Source organism: Zootoca vivipara, chromosome 3 (assembly GCF_963506605.1).
Source record: "Zootoca vivipara chromosome 3, rZooViv1.1, whole genome shotgun sequence".
Classification (NCBI taxonomy): Eukaryota; Metazoa; Chordata; class Lepidosauria; order Squamata; family Lacertidae; genus Zootoca; species Zootoca vivipara.
In genome coordinates this window covers 82,849,714-82,874,131 of record NC_083278.1, presented here as the reverse complement: position 1 = coordinate 82,874,131, position 24,418 = coordinate 82,849,714, and the positions used below count along the sequence as shown (strand labels likewise).

General features: G+C 41.2%; 2 protein-coding genes across 5 annotated transcripts in view; both read right to left on the bottom strand.

Annotated features, from left to right (window-relative positions):
* The window catches only part of CMTR1 (cap methyltransferase 1), a 37,831-nt gene extending 34,795 nt beyond the window's left edge, over window positions 1-3,036 (bottom strand). Inside the window, exons 1-2 of one of the 3 annotated variants that reach the window (XM_035108151.2) lie at window positions 2,820-3,036; window positions 143-277 (exon numbers count right to left, since the gene is read on the bottom strand). In XM_035108151.2, the coding sequence (XP_034964042.1) occupies window positions 143-272 (130 nt within the window). In that variant the 5' untranslated portion in view covers window positions 273-277; window positions 2,820-3,036. Of the gene's footprint in view, window positions 1-142; window positions 278-2,415; window positions 2,748-2,819 lie in introns of those variants that run through there. The other 2 variants (XM_035108153.2, XM_035108152.2) reach the window with 2 other exon arrangements.
* Window positions 3,037-3,101: 65 nt separating this feature from the next.
* Window positions 3,102-23,499, bottom strand: RNF8 (ring finger protein 8). Of its 2 annotated transcripts, none has more exons than XM_035108155.2 (8): window positions 23,362-23,499; window positions 20,191-20,319; window positions 17,406-18,146; window positions 13,588-13,650; window positions 12,094-12,183; window positions 9,672-9,779; window positions 8,284-8,488; window positions 3,102-6,605 (listed from the first exon to the last, which is right to left on the bottom strand). In XM_035108155.2, the coding sequence occupies exons 1-8, from the start codon at window positions 23,482-23,484 to the stop codon at window positions 6,403-6,405; spliced, it is 1,662 nt and encodes a 553-aa protein (XP_034964046.1). In that variant the 5' UTR covers window positions 23,485-23,499; the 3' UTR covers window positions 3,102-6,402. The 2 variants fall into 2 exon arrangements, with proteins under 2 accessions (XP_034964046.1, XP_034964047.1); XM_035108156.2 differs by having other exon boundaries at window positions 6,420-6,605; window positions 8,277-8,488.
* Window positions 23,500-24,418: the final 919 nt, after the last annotated feature.

Here is a 24,418-nt window from a genome sequence, read left to right as displayed (position 1 = left end):
CAATGGTTTAACTATTCTTCTCTGGAAATTAGCAAGCAGGGTTCTAATGACACCAGTTAGTCTATGATTCCATTCTATGTCCAATGAAAGCACACCAAGTTTAGATGTGGACAGGTCCATGTGATATTACTTTTATAGTTACCTTGAGCTCCATGATTACCAAGTTGCGTTTCATCATCTGATGTGGAGCTGAGGGTCAGACCCAACTCTTCGATCCTTTTCTTCTGCCTCATTAGGGGACTGCTATATTCAGGTTCTGCTCGTCGCTTCATTTTCTCTGTGAGGAGGAAACAAAATAGTTAATTATTAAAATATTTATATATTGCCTATTATAGGGGCATCACAAGATGGTGTACGACAAAACCAAGAAATGAAGTACAAATACAATCAAAGTGATTACAAAGCAATCCAGTGGACAGTAAAAATATTCTTAAAATCCCAGAATGGCTGGTGGTAGTAGTCAGAAAAAGTCATAGTAAACAAGGAGGTTTTCACCATGTGCCAGAATTAAAAAAGAAGTTTCAAACACACTCATAAGCATGGCATAAAATTAAGGCAGTGGAGTATTCAGGTTTTCAGTCCTTATATAGTAACGTTCTGTTAGGAAGAGAACTCTTTCCTCCTATACACTTTCAAGACCGCTCATGTAAAATAGGAGGAAAATCAGGAAAGCAAACAATTTCCTCTCCATTCATTTAAAAAGAGTGAAAACACCTGAATAGGTATTTTCATAGCATGTTTTCATTCCACCACTTTCATCATACACCAACACACATCCCAGTAGAACTCAGTTCTAATTCAGGTTTCACTCCTAAACACACAAGAGAAAAAAAACGGCACAATCCTATTGTTGTTTATTCTCATTGAGGCTTACTTCCAGGTTACTGACATACAACTGCATCTTAATATTGCAATCCTAACCACACTTGCTAGTGAGTAAGCCCTATTAAAAGAAGGGGAGATGCTGCCAAATAACCATGCACATGACTGCACAGCATGCTCCTTTGAACTCAGAGGGGCAAATTTACAAGTAAACATGAATAGGACGGAGCTGTAACCATGCAATCCTATACATAGCTACTCAGAAAGTCCTACTGAGTCAGCACCAGCATACTTCTAGGTAAGAGGCTGCAGCCTAAGCTTGTTTAGTTATCACAGTACATAAACAAATAACAAAAGGTGCCCAAAGTATACCGCCAGTTTAGCAGGTAGTCCTGAGTTAACAAATTTGTGAAGAACCAGTTTCTAATGCCAGAGCATTCAGAAGCCTGAAGTTATAAATAATGTTAATTATATGAGCGCTCATATATTGCAACAATGTAGTTGCTAATAAATACATCAAAAACATTATTTTTTTGTTAAGGGAGATACACTGATACCACTGCATAATAGGGCTAAATAACACACCACTGAACGTATGACCGTTGCCCTCCTGTGATCATTAAATCTAGAAGACAACATCTACTATGTGGTACAAATTTTGTTGAGGAAAGTGAAGAACAACAGGAACAGCACTGTGGCTATGCTTATTAACGGAGATGAACACAACATTGTTCATTTGTACAAATCATAAAACTGAGTAAATTGAATGTTAAACATTTCGAGCTGAAATCTTAAAGTTGTATAGGCATAGTAAATTTTCCAGGATGAAGCCATCCCCTTCCAGTCTCCCTGCAATCCGCAGGAGAAACAGCCGCTAGTTAAAAGGAGTATCAACTGGAAGATTCTCATTTTAGTTTTTCTATGGGTGAGATTTTACAGCACAAATCATATCCATGCCTACTTAAATCCCATTCATTTCACTGGGGCTTACTTTGAGGTACATGGGTATATGATTCAAGCCCATCCATCACCGAGCAATGAGGGATTTTACTGAACAGTAGCACTGAGTCACGTTAACTTGGAAAGATACATGAATTATATAAAAGAACACTGCACAATGCTAGATCTCACAATACATTGGGGGATAGTCTCAAATTTTATTCTGAATATGTACACAGCCTTCAATACCCAACAGAAAGTAAAGCACAGTATTGTAACATATATTTCTTCACAATTTCATCCAATTGATTGGTTTTATAACAAAACCCATTTCTATGATAAAGTCATTAAGTGCTCAACTAGGAATATGATATTTTAATTCAGATGCCAGGTAGTGTACTTATATTTACCAAACCTTATGGGGGTGGGAGAGATGGCCTTAATATAGACACCACCATAACAAAACAACACTAATTTGCAAATAGGACTGAGGGCGGGGGGGGGGGGGATCAGAGGAAAATACCAGAGCAAAGGATGGAGGTAGCTTAGGAAAGGGGAAGAAGTTGGGATTCAGGGTGGAAGCTAAAGGGAGCCTGTGTTTCTGTGCAGAATCTACAGTCTAGAGAGCTGCAACCTGACCTCAAGCAGGCTTACCCAGAAGTAAGTCCAAATGAGCTGAAAAGAACTTATTTCCTGGGAAACAGGCTTAGCATCTCAGCCTTGGTAAAAGGGGGAAACCGGGAGATGGAGATGAAAGGGGAGGCGAGGGAGTATCAGGACACAGGAGAAACAGAAACGCATCTAGCGATGCTTTCAGGAGGGGAGGCCTCGGCCAGGCCAGGAAACATAACAGGGAGAGGCAGGAACGGGGGCGAGGGAAGGAGGGGGCAGACAGGGGCGGCCAGCCTGGAGTATTCTCGGGAGCTGCAAACAAGTGGAGACAATCGGAAAAGCAGGGTGACAGGAGCGGGGGGGGGGGGAGAAGCAGGGGCAAAACGCCCCCCCCCCCCGGCTCGTTTGCTCTCCCCGACCCTCCCGGGAGCCCTTGCTACACTCACACGAGGGGAAGGGGGAGGCTCTGTCTTAGGCCGGAGCGGGAGATGAGGGCAGAGAAGGCCGGGAAGGCCGAGCCTCAGCCCTCTCCAGACACGTGCCTGGGCTCGAGAGAGAGAGAGGAAAGAAGGCCGAATCCCCCCAACTCCTCTCCGCCACAGTTCAGTTTCGTTTCCCGGCAGCTCCGCACTGGGACGGGGCCCTTCCTTCGCGCGCGGCGCAAACTAATGACGCAATGGGGAGGTAAGGCGAAGTCCTAGAGAGGCGCTGGGTGCGGGAGCCTCAGCGCCCCCTCGTGCCGGGAGGCTGCAGTGTGTTGAGCGAGCGGGAAGCATCTCTGAGCCACCGCAGCACCCCGCGCAATGAATACTGTACATACAAGGGAGTATTTTAGCGAAAACGTAAGCTTCTTGTCCCCCACCTTGCGACGTTTTAAAAGAGCTGTAAATAATAATTCCGCGTATTTGGAATAGTCGTGCTTCACACGTACCGGTAGGTGAAGGAGATAGCTCAGAGTAGACTCATGTCCTAGTTGGATATTGTGGAAGATTAGCTGCCTTGCTAATTAGCATGAGACAAGTCTGAGCTGTATTGCTCATGGAGATACAGTACAGTACTCAGACCATAGAAATACAATTGGTAGAAAGGACTCTGTCTGATGTTATTTGCCCCCAAACTCCTGGGCGGGAAGGAGTAACTGATACAGGATTATGGTTATGGTTTGAAGTCATGTTTATTCTGTTATATTTCCCCCCAAGACGACCCAATCCTCAATAGAACCCAATAAGGCAGACATATATGCACAAAGTACTTGTTTTTAATGTGATCCCATTGAGATCCCAAGATGCAATTTTGCAGGAAACTCTTTAGAATATGAAATAATTTTTTAAAAATTCTTTAATCATATTAATTTTTATATCACTTTTTTAAAATTAAATTTTGTAACTTAACTTAAAATTTTTAAGTAAGTCCATCATGTGCCATATCATATTAAAGCCCATGAAGTTCTGAAGAGATTTGTATTTTTAGTTTTTAATTATTCTGGGCTGAGCTTTAAAGATTTTTGTGTATTCCAGCATGGTCAAGATTGTCATTTTTTAAAAAAATTTCAAACCCTTATAAAAAAAAATGTAAAACAGATCTGGGATCTTTTCTTATACTACCGGTACTTTTAGGAAACAGAAAAATGAAAGCAATATAAAATGGTACGGTAAATGTCACTGGATCACATGACATGGAATGCCCCTAAACCAAAAAAAGAGATGTGCAGAATGCATAAATATGTAACAGATGAAGTCTTTCCAATTTCTGTGGTCCATGGAGGCGACCACATATTTCCCCCTGAAAAGTCCAGGTAGGTGACAGAATGGTTAACACCTTCAAACAGTCCAAAACAAATACCATACACTACACGCAAGTTTCACCTGGGCATATCAGTGCAAACCAGAGATAGCTAGCCTGTGTAGTCCAGCAACACCCACTATACCTTGCCCATGGCCATGATGGCTGAGGATGATGGGAGGGCCACAGCAAATATACTTGATGCACCAGGAAAGCATTTAAGAATAGGCTTGTCCACAGCAAGAGACAATTGATAAGGAGAGTGGCATTTAAAAAAATATGACCAGGAGCTTTTTCTACCAACAAATTGCTACAGGCAGCAACCATTTTAGGCGTGCCCAATATGTGCACAACTGTGCACGTGCACATCGTGCCCAACCCGGAAGTGACCTGAAAACATCACCAAAGAAAGGGGAGGACGGGGCAGGGGCAGAATGGAGTGTTTGCAGACATTTTCCAAAGGTGTTTCACTTAAACGCACAAGCCCCCTGTCAATTGGGAGATACCTGTAATTGATCGGATGCATGGTCTCTCTTAAGAGTTGCTTCACCCACTACAGTTTCCCTCAAAAATATCAGTTCTATATACAGTACATAGCTGCATGTCTCTAGTACACAGTGAACACCCTGTGAAACAGACACTTAAAGTTGGCACATGACTATGCAGATACAATGTCATGGCAGGGGACGGCAGCAGAACATCCAGAAAGGTAGCCTCCCTCTTCTGAAACGAGTGTGTTTCCAAAATTGCCAAGTAACAGAAATCAATGAGAACTAGGTGCACCATCATGTGTAACAAGGTTGATATAGCAATGCAGTTTGCCTCATTTAACCCATTCCAATAACCTTGTTCCAGCTGATTCCCAAATTGGTGCTCATGCGCCAGGGTGGTTTTGAGGGAGGGAGTGCTGGCTGTTCTGAGAACCCACCCTTTCAGATCATGCATTTCTTGGTAAGAAAACACTGCCACTTTATTAGAATAGGGGGAAAACCACACAATCTTATTATATAATTTATAACAAAAGTTAACATAGCTTTATGGCCTATGTGCCCCTGCATCTTATTTTCATCTGTTTGAAACTACACTACCAACAGCTTCAGGGCTGAGTAGCCTTAACACACACACAAAAAGGAATTTATGAACTTGCAAAAATAGTAAACTTGTGGTGGCTCAGAACTACTTGCAACAGGGAATGTTAAGTGCCTTTATCCAGTTATAAAAGTGTGAAATTCTTCATTAGCATTAAAGCTAGAATCAATAAAAATAAGGTAGCCAGACTCAACTGGATAGACACACAGAGCTGGGGAGTACCACACATTCAGAAACATGAAGAAAAGGATATTGGCTTATGAAAGCAACTTAAACAGAAATGACAGGTTTTTTGTTCTTTTATATAAATGGTAACTTTTAAACAAACAAATAAATAAATGACCACCTCAAGACATATCAAGGAAACAGAAAGAGCTGCCAATCCAATTTGCCTGCTCATCTGAAGCCAAAGTCCCTGAAATGGAACCTGAGTTGCTGCAAACTTATAGCAACATTCAGTGAATACTGATAAATATGTAGTGCCGCCTTCTGCTCATTCAGAAATGCAGCTTCTTCACTCAGCCAAAGCCCTCCTGCCACACTCCCCCCACCACCACACACAGAGAAATGCAAAAGCACTGCTACAGTTTTGACAATGTCTGCTCAATTTTGGCAACAGAGCTTGAGAGAAAGTGATTAAGATGCTTTTCTGGGAAGCTAGGTATCGAAGTCTTTGGGGCTTAGGGCAGGGTAAATTTAACCTTGACAATTTCTCCAGACTTATGCAGCTGTAAATATCCTTATTCTCTTTATGAACCCATGAGTCATGTGCAAACGGCTTTCTGACACAAAAGAGAGTATGTGCTACATCAGGTTACATTTAAGCAGTTATTTAGCTGAAGAGCTGGCACTCTCCAACCTATTAGGAGGGAAGCAGTTATTTAAGTTTGGTGGTGCATTGTCAACTCATAGCAAGAACAGAAACACAGGTTTAGTCACCTAGTATGAAAAATGGGTTTGAGCCTAGCAGTTTTCGATCGTACTCTTCAGAGATGAGGACATTGCACATTCACTTAAGAAAAGAACAGGACCCTGCCAAGCCCTTTTAATCCACAATTCAAATTCCAGTCCCTTCATTGTTCTAAGTGTCCAATCCTTTCTCCCAGAAAGCATCCAGAGCAGACTCCAAACAGCTGCAAGGGTACGGGTGCAGACACTTTAGATAATGTGGTGGCTGTCGGAGTCTCCCTCATAGTCATCACTTTCAAAGCTGCTTAATGACATGATGGACTGCACAGATGTAAGGCTACTGCTCTCGCTGTCTAATGTTGAGGTAATGCTACTGCTCTCACTGTCTGAAGACGTGCTGAGAGTGCTGCTCTCACTTTCTGACGCTGGGTTCTCCGCAACAACCTGCTTCCCTGCAATCAAAATACACAGGAAAAAAGAAAAGAAAAGCAAAAGTGATTTTAGGCAAGTGCAGGATTTGTTTGGGAGTGTATTTGTTTTTCAATGGTGCAGGAAAACTACATTCAAAAGTATAAGCAAAGGGTAATGAGGACTAAGGGGGAGTGGATTTTGCTTTCAGTATTCAAGGTTAAAACTTTTATACAGTGGTACCTCTACTTACGAAGGACTCTACTTACGAATGTTTCTACTTACGAATGGAGCTCTGTCCGCCATCTTGGATGCTGTTTAGATAGGATTTTTTCTACTTACGAATTTTTAGATAGGGTTGCTTCGACTTACGAATTTTTAGATAGGGTTACTTCGACTTACGAATTTTTTCTCCCAATGCGTTCCTATGGGATTCGACTTACAATTTTTTTTGAATTACGAATGTGCATTCGGAACGCATTTAATTCGTAAGTAGAGGTACCACTGTATTCTGCACTGCTCTTGGTCTTTCATACTGAATACTGTCCCTTCCCTTGGACCAATGCCCACTCTTCTCTCAAGGAAGTACACAACTGTCTCAAGAACAATGGAGATACACTGTCTCAACATAAAATCAATACAGACCACTGTCTCAACATAAAATCAATACAGAGGGGGGGGGCAATGCAAAGTGTCTCTGTCTAAGCCAGTGATAGCCAAACTTGGCCCTCCAGCTGTTTTGGGACTACAACTCCCATCATCCCTAGCTAACAGGCCCAGTGATCAGGGCTGATGGGAATTGTCCCAAAACAGGTGGAGGGCCAAGTTTGGCCATCACTGGGACTCTTAAGCTGAACTCTAGACTGCTTGACTGCTTGTAGCAGACACGCCACCCTCACTTGCAACTTAACAGTTAATCAGTTGGCCCTAGGGAGTTGGTCCCCAAATTCCCCCCCAACCACCTGGAAGGTCTTTTCTGCTTGTTGTAGCAATTATAATGTGCTGTGCTAGAGGCTACATGATATTAATTGGGTTTTTATTGCTTCTTTTATTTCTTATATATTGCATTTTATTTAATTGTACTACAATTTGAATTCCATAGAAGTCAAACTGTAATACAACCCAATGCAAGATAATAAACAAAAGGAGCAATAAAAATACAATTAAAAATCAATACGAATATTTCATATAATGGATGTACTCTCTCCCATCTTCAACCACAATTCATAGACCCACTGCAGACCACATGAAGCAAGCTTGCAGGTAGTCCACGGACCCCTTTTGGGATCCCCTGTCCTAAAGCATAGTCTGAAGGCATATGGTGCAGCCATCTTGCTTCAGCAAAGCTAGATTCTAGTTAGCGTCTTCTCAGCAGCTGCATGAAGGAAAATCGAATGTAAATATAATAAATAATGTAAGTAATGCTACCATGAAATAAAGAAGGTGGCTGAATTAGAAGGTTAACCCACATTGCAATATCTAAATTTTTCTAAGTTTTTGTATCTTAAGGTTTGTGTGTGTGTGTGTGTGTGTGTGTACAGAACAACCTTGCTATTAGCTTTGAAATGCTGTCTCCAAAAGAGCACCTGAAACTGAAAAAGCTTTATTCATGAACAGAAACCTAATTGTAGTTTGCTATCAATATATTTCTAATTAAACACTACACTATGCAGGTGCCAAGGAATGTTCAAAGGCCTTAAGAATGGAGGACCCACCTCTCACCTTTTCGCTCTTGGATGAGGGAAAGGTGGCGATGCTTCGTCTCATCATCCAGGTTTTCCACCATCCTATCAATACAATTGTCCAGAACTAGCGATCGTGTCTTGGATAATATCGTCCCTCTACATATTGGACACTCCAGCTTATGCTTCATCCATTCATTGATGCAGTAGGAGCAGAAGCTGTGTGCACAGTTGAGAGTGACAGCCTGAAAAGCAAGGAAGAAGATCTAGTACCCGACTGATCTCACATTCATCGCTCCCTTTATTTTTAGAAATGATTAAGAATGTATAAGAGAATGGTTAAACAAATAAGTGCTTTGTATGGCTATTTTAAATTGTAGGATATATTTTTTCAAAGTTCATATTATATATAATACATTAGATTAGGATTTCTATCCCGCTTTATTTACAGAAGTTTCAAGGCAGCTCAGAATGGAAAATAAAAATTCAAAATACTAAAAACAATGTAAGAAAATGAACTATGAGAACTGGATAGCTTGGTTGGTTAGAACATGGTGCTGATAACACCAAGGTTGCAGGTTCAATCCCTGTATGGGAGAGGCGCATATTCCTGCATCGCACAGGGTTGGACTAGATGATCCGCAGGGTCCCTTCCAACTATGATTCTATTAAACATCCACAAAAAAATGATAAAAGAAATAAATAAATGTTACATTTGAAATTGAGATTTTTAGAAATAATCTGTATACTTATTTTTAAAAAGTAGATTGATATTTAACATATTTTAAAGGTATGATAAAATGTAATACAGTCATTGTAATGCCAATGGTCTTTTAGTAAGATACTGTATTGTAGGAATATTGAAAAGGTTTATTATTATTATTATTATTATTATTATTATTATTATTGAATTTATATACCACCCTATACCCAGGGGTCTCGGGGCAGTTCACAGAATAAAACCAAGATATAAAACCACAAAATACCTAATAAAAACAACAACCCATAAAAGAACACATTTTAAAAGGGCATAGGATGTGTATTTATATAATAGGATGTGCTGCATTAAAATGATATTCTAACATTTGTATTATCTTTTGGAGTTTGTATAGCATGTATTTATTTATTTATGTATTTATGTATTTATGTATTTATGTATTTATTTATTTATTTGTATAGCATGTATTTATGTATAGCATGTTTATTTATTTCTTTTAAAGGAAACTGTGTAAATCACACACATATCCCTCCCATGAGCAGGAAGTTTCATGAGCAGACTTCTGCTCATAGAATCATTGGATCCAACCCACAGAAATCCCAGGAATAAAAATCGGGTCTGGCAACTTTCAAACTGATTTGGTGTCAATAAAAGGGGATTAAAATATATGTACACTTACTATTGCTTCTTAAAGTTTTTAAAAAGCTTACCTCAATGAAGTGTTCAGAGCAAATAGTACACTGCAGCTCATTCTCCAGTACATCATTCATGTGGCTCAAGGCCTCTTCCTTTTGTGCTCGTGCCTTCTCCTTCTCTTCCTGTAGCCCAGAAGAAAACAAACCCCAAAACAGGTAAACAATGGTAGAGGAATGAGAATGTATTGGCCAGGATAGCGGCTTCCGGTCCGTCGCGCTGGCGAGAAGGCGCAGAGACCTCGAGCTCCGAGGTCTCTGGCATTGCGGGGGGGGATCCGCGGGGACATGCAGATCCCCGAAAAATCCTGGGTCGAGCGTCCCGGGGGCATAGTTAGCCCGGCAGAGCTCCGAACGAGACTCCTTTGCTGCCCAGGAAGCTCAGTAGAGCCCCCCCGAGAGCCGGCGGAGTGGCAGTCGCGGGAGCCATTTTGGGCACCATCATCACCTCCAAGGAGCGAAGCCCCGAGCCTGCAGCCTGCAAGCGGCGGATTCTTCCTGTCAAAGTAAAGATTCGGACTAAGTAAGTAAAAGTTTATTGATCGGACCTATTGGAATATAATTCGGAAACGGGAGAGAGATAGAAAATACGGAAGCCATCTCCTCCCATCGGTTGAATGGGGAAACAGTGATTTAAAGAACCCGATACCCTGATAAGAAGTAATTTCGTATAAAGACAACTCCAAAGACCAGAAAAAAGATTCTCCCCTCGAAGCAGGGTAAAAGGGGAGAGGAACAGTCGTGAGTAAAATTCTCTGCAAAATAAAGAGAGACTCAATTTGGGAAAGGTCTGCTCTTGCCTGGACACCGGCAGCCCTGACAGACCAGCGAGTTGACAGTATCATTAATAAGACGAGAAGGAAAAGATTGCAAAGTATTCTACATTAGACTTGAAAGTATTCTACATTAAACATTTTGATAAAATTCAGGGCAATAGAACTGTGACAAATATGACAGCCAGTTTTGTAAAATATGGTGGATGAAACTACGTAACTATTGCCCGACTCCCAAGACAAGTGACCTTGAAAGAGTGTGAGAATGACAACAAAAGTATATGCACCTGGGTTCCAGCAAAATGTTTTGAGAAAGCTGTGGGAACTGAGAATCAGACTATACTCTGTTCTTACAGTTGCAAGAACAGAGACAAATTTTACAGTCGGAAGGCACCAACAATGTAACAGCAGAGGAAGACAAATCAAACAATGTATCAAGTGACAGAGACATTGTAAAGCAAGAGGAAATTAAACAGGAAAAGGAAGAGGAAGAAATTGAAGAACCTGCTCAACAAGAAGATTTGGAATTTACCCCCCATATGTTGGAGGAAGGAAAAAACGCTTTCGGACTGGTTGAAAGGATGGAACTTTTTGAAGTTCAGAATACCCACAAGGAAATGGAAGTACAAAGAAGTGGGAAAACCCAGGAGGGCTGCAAGGAAGCTTGGATGGTAAAATATTGGAAAAAGGGGGTGGGATGAAGCAGGAATGGACAATTCATTACTAGGATTGACTAAAAGGTTTGAAAACTGGTCTGTTGACTATGGAACTTGCTGGACTGAAGGGAGTTGACGGGTCCCAAGGGAGGAGTAGATATATTACTAAATAGATATATGGTTAATTAAAATTAGGAATGAATAAATGGTTTAAAAGGGATGGAGGTCCGTGGAGGTAAAAATTAGGTATGGGAAGAAAAGAAGGCTGATTAGTTGAAATTATGATAAGACTTGCAAATGAGAATATTAAATAAGGCTAAAAAATAAGGTTAATTAGAATGGGAATAATGATAAGAAATCTGTTAAATGAGAATTGAAAATGAAGATCGGGGTAGGGGGGAGGTTGGGGAAGCCCTTAAAAAGGAATGATCATGATGATTCTTTTCCTTTTTTTCTTTTTTTTGGGGGGGGGATTTTTGAGGGGGGTGGGGTTTTTAAAAAGTATATTTGGATAAATAGTTGGGTGGGTACTCTCCTGCTTTCTTCCTTGTTATTCTGGAGCTCTCTGGTGGCAGGGGGGCTCTGGGGCAGGGGAGGGGGGGAGGGGATAAATTCAACTATGAAATGGACCACCTTTGACTGTCTACCTTCACCAGACTTTCTCGTGGCAGGAGGGGGCCTGTGGATGGCGGATGGGAAAAAGACGGATATTATGCATGTTTTGTTTTTAATGTATAAAATCAATAAAAATTATTTTTTTTAAAAAAAGAGAATGTATTGGCCAGGTGAGGCATACTTTCCGAAAGGTGAAAACTTTATTAAACTTAAAAAGCTGCACAAAACAAAATGCCCCTAAAGTTATATACAGCTAAAACCCTCCACTTCACCACAGTAAGGTGGTGGGAACCTACGGTATGGAAAAGCAGAGAGCAACTTCCTTAAGCTGCAAAGTGGGAGGCTTTGGAGCAAGGTCTAAACTTCGACTGTTGTGTATTTTTCTTCTGTTCATACCTTAGTCTCTTTCAATTCCCTGTCCTTGGCTTTAATGATCTCTTCAAAATCCTTCTTGCTACGGCTCAGTTCTTCCATCAAAGCACGATGCTGAGAAATAAGATACCAAACAGAAATTCTCATTAGCATACCAATTAGACATGCCAGATTCTACTTCGCATCCTGAAAATATGTCAACCCACTGCATGAATACAACTCATTTCCTCTAAATAAACATAATCCATAAAACATACACATGCTTAAAACTTATTTAGATTAGAAAGACAAATGGGCAAAAGGTATGTAAGGATGCTGCTAATCATACAAAGGTAACCAGATGAACTATACAAAACAAAGTTAAAATAAAATTAATCCTAAAGTACTATTAACAGCAGTGTATCACACCCAGTTAAACAGATAAGGCCACTCTGACTCTGATTTGAATACTTGCAAAAATAGGAAGCTGCCACCTGAATGACCATAAAATGGGACAGCCGGCTTTCTACTACAGGTTTCATAGACGGGGTGCCACATCTGAGAGGCCCTTCTATATGGAGTGGGTCCCTAGCCTATTCTTAGTGAGGACACCACAAGCAGAGTCTCATGCACAAACCTTACAACTCAAGTTGGATGGTTCTGGGGAAGGCGTGCCTTCAAGTATTGGGTCCTAAGCCCTTCAAGGTTTTGTTCACTGGTACCAACACCTTGAATTGGCCCTAAATGTACTTGTACATATAACATCAGGAGCTGAATGAACATTTATAGGCCAGCAGTAATTCCCATGATTGTAGCACCTGGAAATACCGTATTTTTCCGTCTAGAAGACAACCCCATGTATAAGACAACCCCTATTTTGGGGGGCTACGATTTAAGAAAATGGGGGAAGATGGCCCCCGTGTATAAGATGCCCCCAAATTTTGGACATTGTTTTTTTTGGGGGGGGGGAATCTAGTCTTATACATGGAAAAATATGGTAAGTCTGCCTTTGGTCACGGAAGTAGCTACCATCCAGTTTGGGAACCTGTGGGCCTCCACATGTAGCTGAACTACAACTCCAATCATCCTTGGCCACTGACCGTGCTGGTTGGGATTGGTGGAGGAGTCTAACAACATCTGGAAAGCAACAGGTTTCTCACTCCTGGCAAAGAGCTTCCCACTCATTTCCTCAAGATAGAAAAAGGCCCTCTGGCCCAGGTAACATTTTGTGAAGGTGTGCCAAGAGGGAAGAGAATGTGCTGCAGAAGTGGGATGAACAGTAATAACTTACAAAATGATGGGACCAAGCCAAGGAAAAGTCAAATTCCACAAGCTCTCATTACAGATTGCTAGTGGTTTTGATACTGTCTTTTCTGTTCTTCCTAATCATCCACTATTTTTGCTACTTGCAGCCAATCAAGCATGTCTTACTGCAAGAGGCAGAACTAAGCATCCTGGCAATTCGCTAGTGGGGGGTAACATTTGAACATCCTCAAGTGATACAAACATTGGAAATAACCTAACACTGTGCTAAGTTACCTGCACTAGAACCTGGGTCAGTTGTTCCTTCAGTCTCCCTTCTCCTTCTTCTTCCTTTGCTCCCTAAACAACAAATAAGAGCCTGTCAGTCAAGTATATAGAACTAAGAACAACAACATGCAGGGTAACAGAAGCTAGTGGAAGAATATGCTAAAAGGAGTAAAACAGGTTTTCTCCCATGCAGTTAGAAAATAACAATAAAATGACTGCTGCCTACACAAAACTGAAACCTGAAAAGGAAATCTTCAATTATTTTTACAGTATTCCTAATCAGAGACACATACCCCTATACAACACACTTTTGGCATAAACTATCTAATCATGTAATGCCTGGAGTATCTTCACTGTTTGCCCTAGCTCAGTGGTAAAGCATTTGCTTTAAGTGCAGAACATCCCAGGTTCAATCCTTGGCATCTCCAGGTAGGGATTGGAGAGAACCTAATATGAAATCCTAAACTGAGACAGATAGACCATTAGTCTAAATCAGCATAAAGTAGCTCCCAATGTTTCTAACGGAAGGAAAATAGCCAGAGCAGTGTCTTCTTTGCTCCCTCCTTGCTAGAATATGTGGTATCACAAGAATGTGAATCATTGGTAGCTTTCTCCTTGGTGGAAGAAGCAGTCGCCTACAATAACTGTTGCAGGCAGTAGACATTATAGCTTCTCTACATTGTTGGAAGAGCAGTTTAAAAAGTCCTGCTTGCTGGTTGTAATGTGTAGTCCTTATGGACATTAACAAGGTGAGTTTAAACATTTTTAGAAAGTGTTTCTGAATATTTAAAGTGCAGGTTACGATGATAAAGGTGAGCTCTACTAAACTCATTGGAGCTTTCTGATTAGCAAAAATTGTGTAGCATTAGGCCACAATTAGGGGTGTGCACTGCTAACAGACACTCACACAACTAGTACTGTGTGCTTAGCTGTCTTCACTGCCCTTAACAGTTGCAGAAACTTATCTCAAACCTGCCACCCCCACAGGCAGATTTGGGGACACAGAGAGGCCTTCTCAGTGGCTGCTCCCAGACACTGGAACTCCCTGTTTTTTGCTATTCTTACTTTATCTGTAAGCCGCCTTGAGTCCCTGTCAGGCAAAAAGGTGGGGAATGAATGAATGAATGAATGAATGAATGAATGAATGAATGAATGAATGCAGTCCCCATATATGAAAGGATTGCAGAAAGGACTGAGGCAGCCTGGCAGAATGTATGCGACAGTCACAACCCAAGAAGCTGTCCAGTTCAATTCTACCTCTTCAAGAACAAGCTTGTCCCTGGACCTCTGACCTCTGGTGTGGCAGGAAGTCAGTGTAATGGTTCTCCCCTTGATTGACCCACCAATGGTGCTGGGAGGAACAGACAGGACACACAGCAAACATACTGCCCCTAAGCTACCATCATGCATGCACTATCAATGGTAAGGTTTTACCATCACAAGCGCAATACAATACAGATGATACAATATGATATAACAAAGCTATTAAACATTTTGATGTAAATAAAAACAACAGATTGCAAACTGCATTTCTTATCCATTCATAATCATTTGTGAGCATCTGCCACAAGCAATAACGTGCGAAGTAACGTGTGAAGCAGCCATTAATCACTGTGTTTTAGCAGACAACCCTTATTAGTTGTAGGTTTCTCTTAGCTCACAGATCTAAGTAATAGTTGGCTTTGTCAAAAACAGAAAAGAGATTTCTTTCACACTTAGTGGGAATGTGCAGAGGTGAGTAAAATACTGGAGAATGGTCCTGGAGGCAATTAAAAAGATTTTTCAATTTAGCATGCTTAGAGATTCCATCATATGTTTACTAAATTATTTAAAAGACAGCTTCCTTTGATAAGCAAACAATTTGTTATATGTTCATATGGAAATATAAACCTATAAAGAGCTGGAATCATATGTGTGAAAACTTGAAAAAGGGTAATCAAAGTAAAACAGATTTTAAAGACTAGGGAACAACTGGTATTGGTGAAGCTTACTGCTTTATTTTTCAAAAATCACAAAATTATAATATGATCGTGGTGAGTTAGAATTACAATATATTAAGAGGAAATTAAGTATTACAGATATGGAGAATGTGTTTATTGAACTAGGAAATAAAGAGCTGGAATAACACCATGGTTATAATAGCTAGGGCATTAACCATGATTTAGCAATTTAATTGCACACTCAGGCTATATGCACATTGGTGCCTTGAAATACATTAAGGTTATTTTTCGAGCGGTGTTTCAGGTTGCTTTTTTAGGTTGCTGTTCATCCCAGAGAAGGGGTGGGGATGTCGTCATCTGATGCCCATTACCTGATTTGTTTACCCACACTGAACTCCAATTCACTGAAGCTGTCGCTGAGAGCTGCCCGAGAGCTACAGACCTCAGTTTCACCATGGCTTCCATTTTTTAATCAATGGAGGCTGTTTAGAAGAACATCAAACAAGACTCTAGGATACCTATGGATTGTGGCTAACTTCATGTGTACTCAGGTTCAAACACCAGCAGTGGGAGCGCACTGGAGCCAGAGAAGGGGTAATGTGTGCACAGCCTACGCTGTGGTTACCAACTACCAAATGAAGCTGTGTTATACACTGCTGTGATAAAACTCTTTGGCTTTCTTTCACAAACAGAAGTGGAAGTTCTGTTTTGCCACCCATCCTATTCTTCTTATCCCTTCTCTAGCAGGGGCCATGAGGAATCAAACAGGGACAAAGATAATTAAACACAGTCTATTTCCATTGTTCATTTACTGCTAGACACTTTCCTTAGTGCTACTACTGGCACTTCATCAGCAGGAATTTCATGCAGAGTTGCTGATGGAAGAACTAGAAGTAGTTTAGGGTCAAAGCAAAGAACAGTATTGTAATCTCTACTGAAGTTACTGTGCAACTAGTAAGGAAGTGAAGCAATATTCTGCTAACTACTGTGCCCATCAGACAACAGCAATCCATTCACTTCACATCTTTGTATTGAACCTTTAGCTCTAGGAGAGCGAGGCCTTGCACTTCAGTACTGTACTGATCTTCTGGTCTCCATCATTCAAATACAGTAAGCTGTGGCTCACAAGCCAGTAGATGCAGCCACGTTAAAAGCACATCAAGTATCCTGAGAGCAACATGTCCATTGTTGCTGATCTTGCTATCTTGCCCAGTCTCACCGATAGATGCACCATCTGCAGAAATGCACCTCATGTGTCTCACTAATCAATGGGCTTTTTGCAACACAAGAAATTCAAGGAAATTAGGACAGGGAGCAAACAATTCTCTTTGCCAATCTCATCATAAAACAACTACAATGAATTTGAAACTGCTGCGCTTATTTTGAAAAATACAAATTCTGTGGTGAAACAGGACCAAGTGTTCATGCATAATATTTTTATACATGTAATAATTTTTGTATGAAATAAGGTATGGTACATGACTGGGCAGCTTAATCAATGTATGAGCACTGAAATAAGTTACTGCAATACACTTTGTACATGATGTTGCACATGCTTTTTCCTTGTCGTAAGGTATTTCAGTGTAGGAGAAATGTCATAATTAATCTACCCTGTGCTAATAACTAAACCAGCTGGGATTTTTAAGAAGCTATAGTTTCAAACAAGTTAGCAACGCTGTTGAAAATAGCTCATTAGGCTCACTAAATGGAGGACTAAGAAACCTCAGTGCTGAAAATGAAGGTGTGGTGGTTTGGGAGACTATGGCAATGCTAAAAATGCTAACCTTTCGCCCATCCAATCATTCTTGCTTAGGCACAACTTCAATGCTTGCAAGTTTTCAAATGGTACATGAGTGTGGGTGGGTGAAGTATCACAGCTGCACCTACCTCCAATTCTTCACAGACGGTCTTCTGCAACTGCTCCACTTGCTGCTGTTGCTGCTCCTGCTCAGTGCATAACTGCTCCCTCAGTTCCTGCAATTCCTGCTCCAAAACCTGGATCTCTACAGGAGCACAGTTCTTGTTCATTTGCCTCACATTCAGGACAGCTGTCTGCTTCTCCTGCATCATGGCTTTTAGCTTTGTCATATCTGCTAGAGTTTTTATTATTTGTTCCAAACCATTCCAAGACTGTGCCAAATTTGGGGCTTTATGGTCATTAGAAAGAAGAGCTAAACCATGCTCAGGCGGAATGGTGCTACAGTGATTTTTCTTCTTCGCCTTTTTACTGGGCCTTGGAGAAACCAACACTGTTTCAATGTTTTCTGTTGTTTGTCTGGACAGTTCTGTCCTGCCTCCCTCACATTTCCCCAAAGAGTCATTTTCTGAAGACACCCTGTCTCTTTTGGTTCTGGAATTGGAAGGCCCTTCCGCTCCAGATGCCTCAGATTCCTCCAAGCAAATTTTACGCTTAGCCCTCATGTCTTTCATCTTCTCTGTCAGCTGGTCATTTTTCAGCGCCAGAAATGGACTGACTTTCTTCCATTCTTCCCTTATTAGTGTATATTCATACTCAGCTGTTTCTCTGTTTTTAAAAGGAACTCCTAATTGGATATAGTCGCCTTCGTGTAAGAGATAGGGCCGTGATGGATCAATGCGTTCACAATTCAGCCAGACACCATTTAGACTCTGGGAAAGATAAAAAAGAATAATGAGAGAGCTAGGAAAGGTGCTTGTTTTTCTGCACATTAAAAAAAAACAGACCAGAAAAACAAGCCAGCAAGGAAAACCTGGCACTCCTTAAATAATACTGCAAACAAAAAAAACCAGTGATCCAGCACTAGAGCAGAAATAGCATGAGACACAAGCAGTATTTCCCACTCCAACAGGAAAAATCTGAGCCAAGGGACTAGAGCAGATTTTGTATTTATGTATCCATGCTGATTAAGTGATTTGTCCAGAAAACTAGCAGTGCAATCCTATGCACATCTAATCAGAAGTTAGTCCCGAACTTACTCCCAGGTAAGTAGGACTGTAGCCCAAATAAATTTATTACAACTACTACCTGATAAGACAAATCAAGATTTAAAAACAGCAGCCCCTGGTACACATGGCACTCAAGACATGATTTATATGTTGGAAGTGTGACAAGTCTCCCTTCATCAGCTGAACCAAAATCTTTGGCATCTCCACATTTTAAGCTGGGGTCACGAACCTGTGCCCCTCCAGATGCCCTCCAGATGTTGACCCCAACTCTCATCAGCCCCAGCAAGCACTCAAGCACTGCCAATAGTCAGGAATGATTAGAGGTGTAAACCAGCAACATCTGGAGGACCGCAGGTTCACCACCCTTGCTTTACACAAAAGTCTTCCAAAAATTGAAAGGATATTTGCACATACAACAAGACAAAACAGCATCCAAAGCAAAATGTGAGACACAGTGTGGTAAAATGGACAAGAGTGCTGGGTTTGGAACCGGGGATTGCTGGGTTCAAATGCATGGCTGCTCACAGCCGCCCCAACCAACCCCACGGGGCTGCTATGTGGATGAAGAGGGATAACTCTCAAATGCTCCTTGAAAGAAAAGGCTGCCATGAACTCAATAGGTGGGCTAATGCAAGCCACGTTCTTTCAAAATCTCTCTCAGCATTACCACCCGCCTATCTGCAAGAAAAAGAACACTGGCCTTTCCTGCTATAATGATTAGAAGTAGATAATGCATGTTTTAACACTTCTGTAGTACTTTCAAGTATTAAGTGCCACAATCATCTGAAATTAATTATACAGTAACTGCAGGACCTTATTGGTGATGGCATTCCAGCTATGGAATACGGAACTTCCATCTCACTTTAGGAGTTTGATTGTTTGTTCAGGTTTTTTGAAGAATATTAATGCCAGAGCTTGTGGCTTATTTTTTACTTGTTTTACTGACAAGGTTGTAAGTACTATATCTTTCTCATGTATATACTATATATTTTATATATTGTTTTAAAATGCTATGTGCGCTGCTGTAGGATTGCTAATTATTATTATTATTATTCATTTTTATTATTATGATTACAAGTACTACTATTTTGTGTGCCAAAGGCTTCTCAGGTAACCAGCCGTCGCTACCATGGCAGCTCCCCCAAAAAGCCTTTCCATAAGTCTGTAGGCCTCCCTGATCAACAATGTGGCTGGTTTCACTGGTGGGAAGGGGTGACAGTGGAAGGAAGAAACTGCACAAAATTGGACAGAGAAACCTTGCACTCACATAATCTTAGGATACCACTCATTATAGCTACTTCATCAATTCTCCAGTCCAGACAATAAATTCCAAGTACTATATGAAAGAAAATAATCCTATACAGTGGACTCTCCAGTTACGTACCACTCTGGTTACATAACTTTCAGGTTACAAACGCAGCAAACCCGGGAGTGTAAACTTCCAGGTTTTGCCGTGTGCACATGCGCAGAAGCGGCACCTCTATGTTTTTTTCGGGGTGCACACAGACCCCCGGAACTTATAAAATTTGTATCTGGAGGGTCCACTGTATTACTGAGGTAATTCTCACAAAGAAAGTTTACATAATCAGGTATACATTATCACAGCCATAAACTGTTCCACAAACTGCATACAAAATGAGCTATTCATGTGGTTCGCCTGGCACTCCAGTTTTCCTGATCACATTTTCAAACTGGATTCCACATTCAGCATCTTTCAAGTAAATTCATTTCTAGTAACTTTCTGTACCTTGTTATCAATCACTGTCCACTGCCCATCAGTATTTTGCTGGAAAACACAGTGGTTCCGGGAGATCATCAAAGGACAGGATTTTGACATCAGTTGGTAAGTAGCACCAGTTCCTCGACCTATACTTACCTAAACAAACAAGTAAGCAAGCAATTAATAATCTCCTTTACCAATATCTCCAACTTATCTATTCTGGATTTCAATGCTGTGAAATGGGTACTTCATTAGTTTCTTACAGTAATTCAAGGGAATGCATTAAGCCACCATACAAGTATTCCATTATTTTACTTGCAGTGCCAAAATTGTTTGATATGTCAATGTTGGTTGCAATGAAATACAGGCATATAAAAAGATTTCCTGGATGCCAAGATGCAAGTTTGGGGCAAGTACTCCTTGTTGAGAGAACACCAGCATAAATTTAAAATCACAAAATATGCAGCAAAGTAAAGCATGGAAATATATGCTGTTAGACCAGGCATCCCCAAACTTCGGCCCTCCAGATGTTTTTGACTACAATTCCTATATTCCCCAACCACTGGTCCTGTTAGCTAGGGATCATGGGATTTGTAGGCCAAAACATCTGGAGGGCCGCAGTTTGGGGATGCCTGTGTTAGACCTTTAAAATACGCCCTTATAAGTTCTTCCCAAAGTTCTCCTCTTCCTCTAACATAGAAAATGACCACACATTTGGGAAGTTAAAAATTGTTTGCTAACAAACTCTTCAAAGGTCAGATTCATGTACTTTTCCATATAGCATTCAGAAAAAGTTTCACAGGTGGTAAAACTTGGTGAAAATTCCTAAATTATTGGTATAATAACACAATAATGGCTTGTAAGTTCAAAATGTCTTCACTCATTGAGCTACCGTAGTAGACTGAGGTTCAACAATAGGTTTGATTACCTTCGCCTTAAGGTGAGAGCTAAGCTAGCTAAGCCTGGCAGGTAAATTTACTCTACAGCATGAACCTCTTCATTAATTAGACTTAAACATGTTATCCCAGTCAACATATTTTTAAAAACCTGTGAACTATTGTTGTAGTTGTTCATTAGCTCTCTACAAATGAGTATTTGTTTATTTGAAAAGAGAGCTATTTACTCTAGCAGGCAAATCCAAAGTAGCCTAACAAACAAGTCTGAGCAGCCAATAACAGCTGAGAATGCCATTGCAATTATAAATTCTTCAAAATCCCATTTGATTCAGCTTTAGACTTGTATTAAGCAATTGGACATTTATTCATTTTTCTATGAAGATCAAACTTCAAATTACATTAACGTAATACTTAACAATCTGGACTATGATGTCAATACTGTATATATTGTAGATAAGCCCCTTTCAGGTTACATTAAATGCTTCATTTCTCCATCATCCCAAAGCTCTGCAGTTGATGCATGGCTTTCAAAGCACCTCCAGGGACTTAAAAAGAGGGAAGGCTTGTCAAGATATTTTCAAGCTGTACAGCTTCTATATGAGCAGGGATTCTTGGAGACTCTGTCCTGCCTTCTTGCTCTTGTCACAGTTCAATCTCACCATATGGCTTTAGAGATTATCATGTTCATAAGTACAGAGCCTCCAAGTAACAGACACAGCTGACAAATCACAAATTTTCTCCATCCTGTCACTTGTTAGCTTATCACACTTTTCTACCAAAATAACTGCGCATGAACAACCATCCATTGAAGATCTGTCATATCTTTCATTATAGTACCTTGTATTGGTTCTTGTTGTTTATTTTTATGCACTGTGATCCACTAAGGAGGATATAAATTTTAATAAAGGCTTGAAACCTTCCACAGTATTTGTTCCCAGAATTATAGTCAACATTTTAATCAGGCCTATGGAGCCTCAGACTCAAGAACACCTTTGCTCTTGCAATTCCATACTGATAACAAAATCAGTAGGCTTATTGAGCTGCTGATGCAGGCTGCTATTCATTTCTGAATAGTGAACTGCATTTCGCTTGGTAAATCAAAAGCTTGCAGGCTAGCTTTAGATTATGCTAACTACTTTGTCACAACCAGCAAAGCTGTTCACTGCATTTCAACATATGGGCAAGTTTTAAGTTAGGCAGGGGAAACTTTCTTTTAAACTGCCTTATAGAAGTACAACTGAAGGTCAAATGAAGATGTGCAAGCATGGAAACCTCTGTGGCTACAATCTTAAGCACATTCAGGAGAGCAAGTCCCATTTAACTAAGTTAAGATATAGTTCAAAGTGAAGATGCTTAAAGTGGTCCTGTTACATTGCCTTAAACTCTTACATCAGTTTAATCTAGATTCTAGAAGTAAATGAAGCAACGTTTGGGCACACATATGAACTGACCCGTACCCCAAAATCATCATATGAGGGTGGTAACACAAGAATGGGTCTTCTTTGTGGTGGCTCCCGCTAGGGAGGCTCATTTGGCACCTTCATTGCATATTTTTAGGTGCCAGGCAAAAACACTCCTCCCAAGTCTTTGGCTAGTTAAACAATGCCTTTTAAACTGCGTGTTTATTATTATGTTATGCAATTCTGTGTTTTAATATTGTAAACCTCCCTGAATGAAGGACAGTATAGAAATTTAATAAACTATAACAATACTGAATGGAAATTACAGGTTAGGGCAACAAATCACGTTTTGGCCCACTATGCTGACTGTTGAGGGCTTTGCTTTATTTGCTGTTTTATTTCTGCAGTTCACTGCTTTTTTATTGTATTCATCGGCTTTATTGTTTTACTGAATGTTATCCTAAAAGTTTAAACTGAAAGGTGGGAATAGCACTTTATAAACAGAAAAAGACCCATTCATCCCCAGCTCTAAATTTTGGCCCCTTAGGGCTGACCTAATTCTGCTCAGGCTAGAGGCTATGGGGAACCATGGGGTAAGGAAAGGACAAGAAGCAGCTTCAGTTGGTGGGCTGAGAGTGACACAGTACAAGAGGCAAATGAGAAAGTTAATATCCGCCTCCCAACTGCTTTATTGATCCCACAGCCCCGACCCGGACCACTCAGCCGAGGGCAATTCGCGCGCTCGCCTCCGAGGCAAAGGAGGCCGTAGTTCCAAAAGCGGGCAACAGGAGGCGCAGCTTTCCTTTCCCTTTCCAACATGGTCCCTCACTTCGCCTTCGCCGTCCCTCAAAGCCCCGGCGCTCGAGGAAGGGGGGGGCAGCTCTCGCCGCGCTCTCTCTCACCTCGCTGCCGTCCTCCAGCAGCAGCCACTCTTCGCTCATCCCCACTCGCTTGAGGCACCAAGTTTTACCCGGCCCCGCTGAGGGGTGAGAAACCCTGCTATCCCCGCCAACACACTCCGCCATCTTCCGCGGCCCGCGCGAGCTGCAGGCAGAAGCAATCGCTCGGTTCGGAAGGAACAGATCGGCTCCGCCTGCCCTAGCTCTTTTCTTTTCTTTTTCTTTTTTTTCCTTTTAAAAAAATAAATAAATAACTACGAGGGTTCTACGAGCGGCTTCATCTGCCCCTCACAAAGATGGCCACTTCAACGGGACACATCCCCCGCCCACAGCCGTAGCAGACGAGATCAATCGATGCCAGAGACAGCCGCTGCAGCCGCTGTTATTACGTTAGCTTGTTCGTGAGCTGTATCACAAACAGGCTTCAAATGTAGTGGGGGGGGCGTTTAAAGGAGGTCTTGTCAACTGCCGGCCTATTTAAATAATAATTCGTTCGCTGTATATTCATTTACTTTCTTTCTCGTCTGGGTTTGATTTTAAGGAGATAGCTTCCGCTGCTGCTGCTCTCAGGTTTAGCAACGTTGTTGGGGGGGGGGATTACTTAGAAACAGGCAATATTTCAGGTGCTGCAATCCAAGCAAAACAGATGTCGGGTCGGGAACCTTTGGCCTGCCTGGTGTTGCTGAACTAGAACTCCCATCACTCCCATCAAGCAGGCCAGTGGCCCTGAAGTGCTGGGAGTTGTAGTTCAGCAACATCCGGAGGGCTCGAAAGGGTCTCCCACACGAGTACAGAACGCGATTCACACTGAAGTGAGGCCAATAAGTTTTACTTCTGAGTAGACACGTAGAGAATTGCACTCTGAGGGCAGCTGCAGGATGGTATATCGCCTGCCACCACAACTCTCAGCAAAGCACAAAGGAAAAGCATTTGGGCTACCTTTATAAACTACAAGAAAATACACTAAGCATGTGCAGTTTCATTCTTACGAAAACTGCACATATTCAGCGTACTTTTTGTAATCCATGACATGACAGCTTATGTAGTAATGTATGTGTTT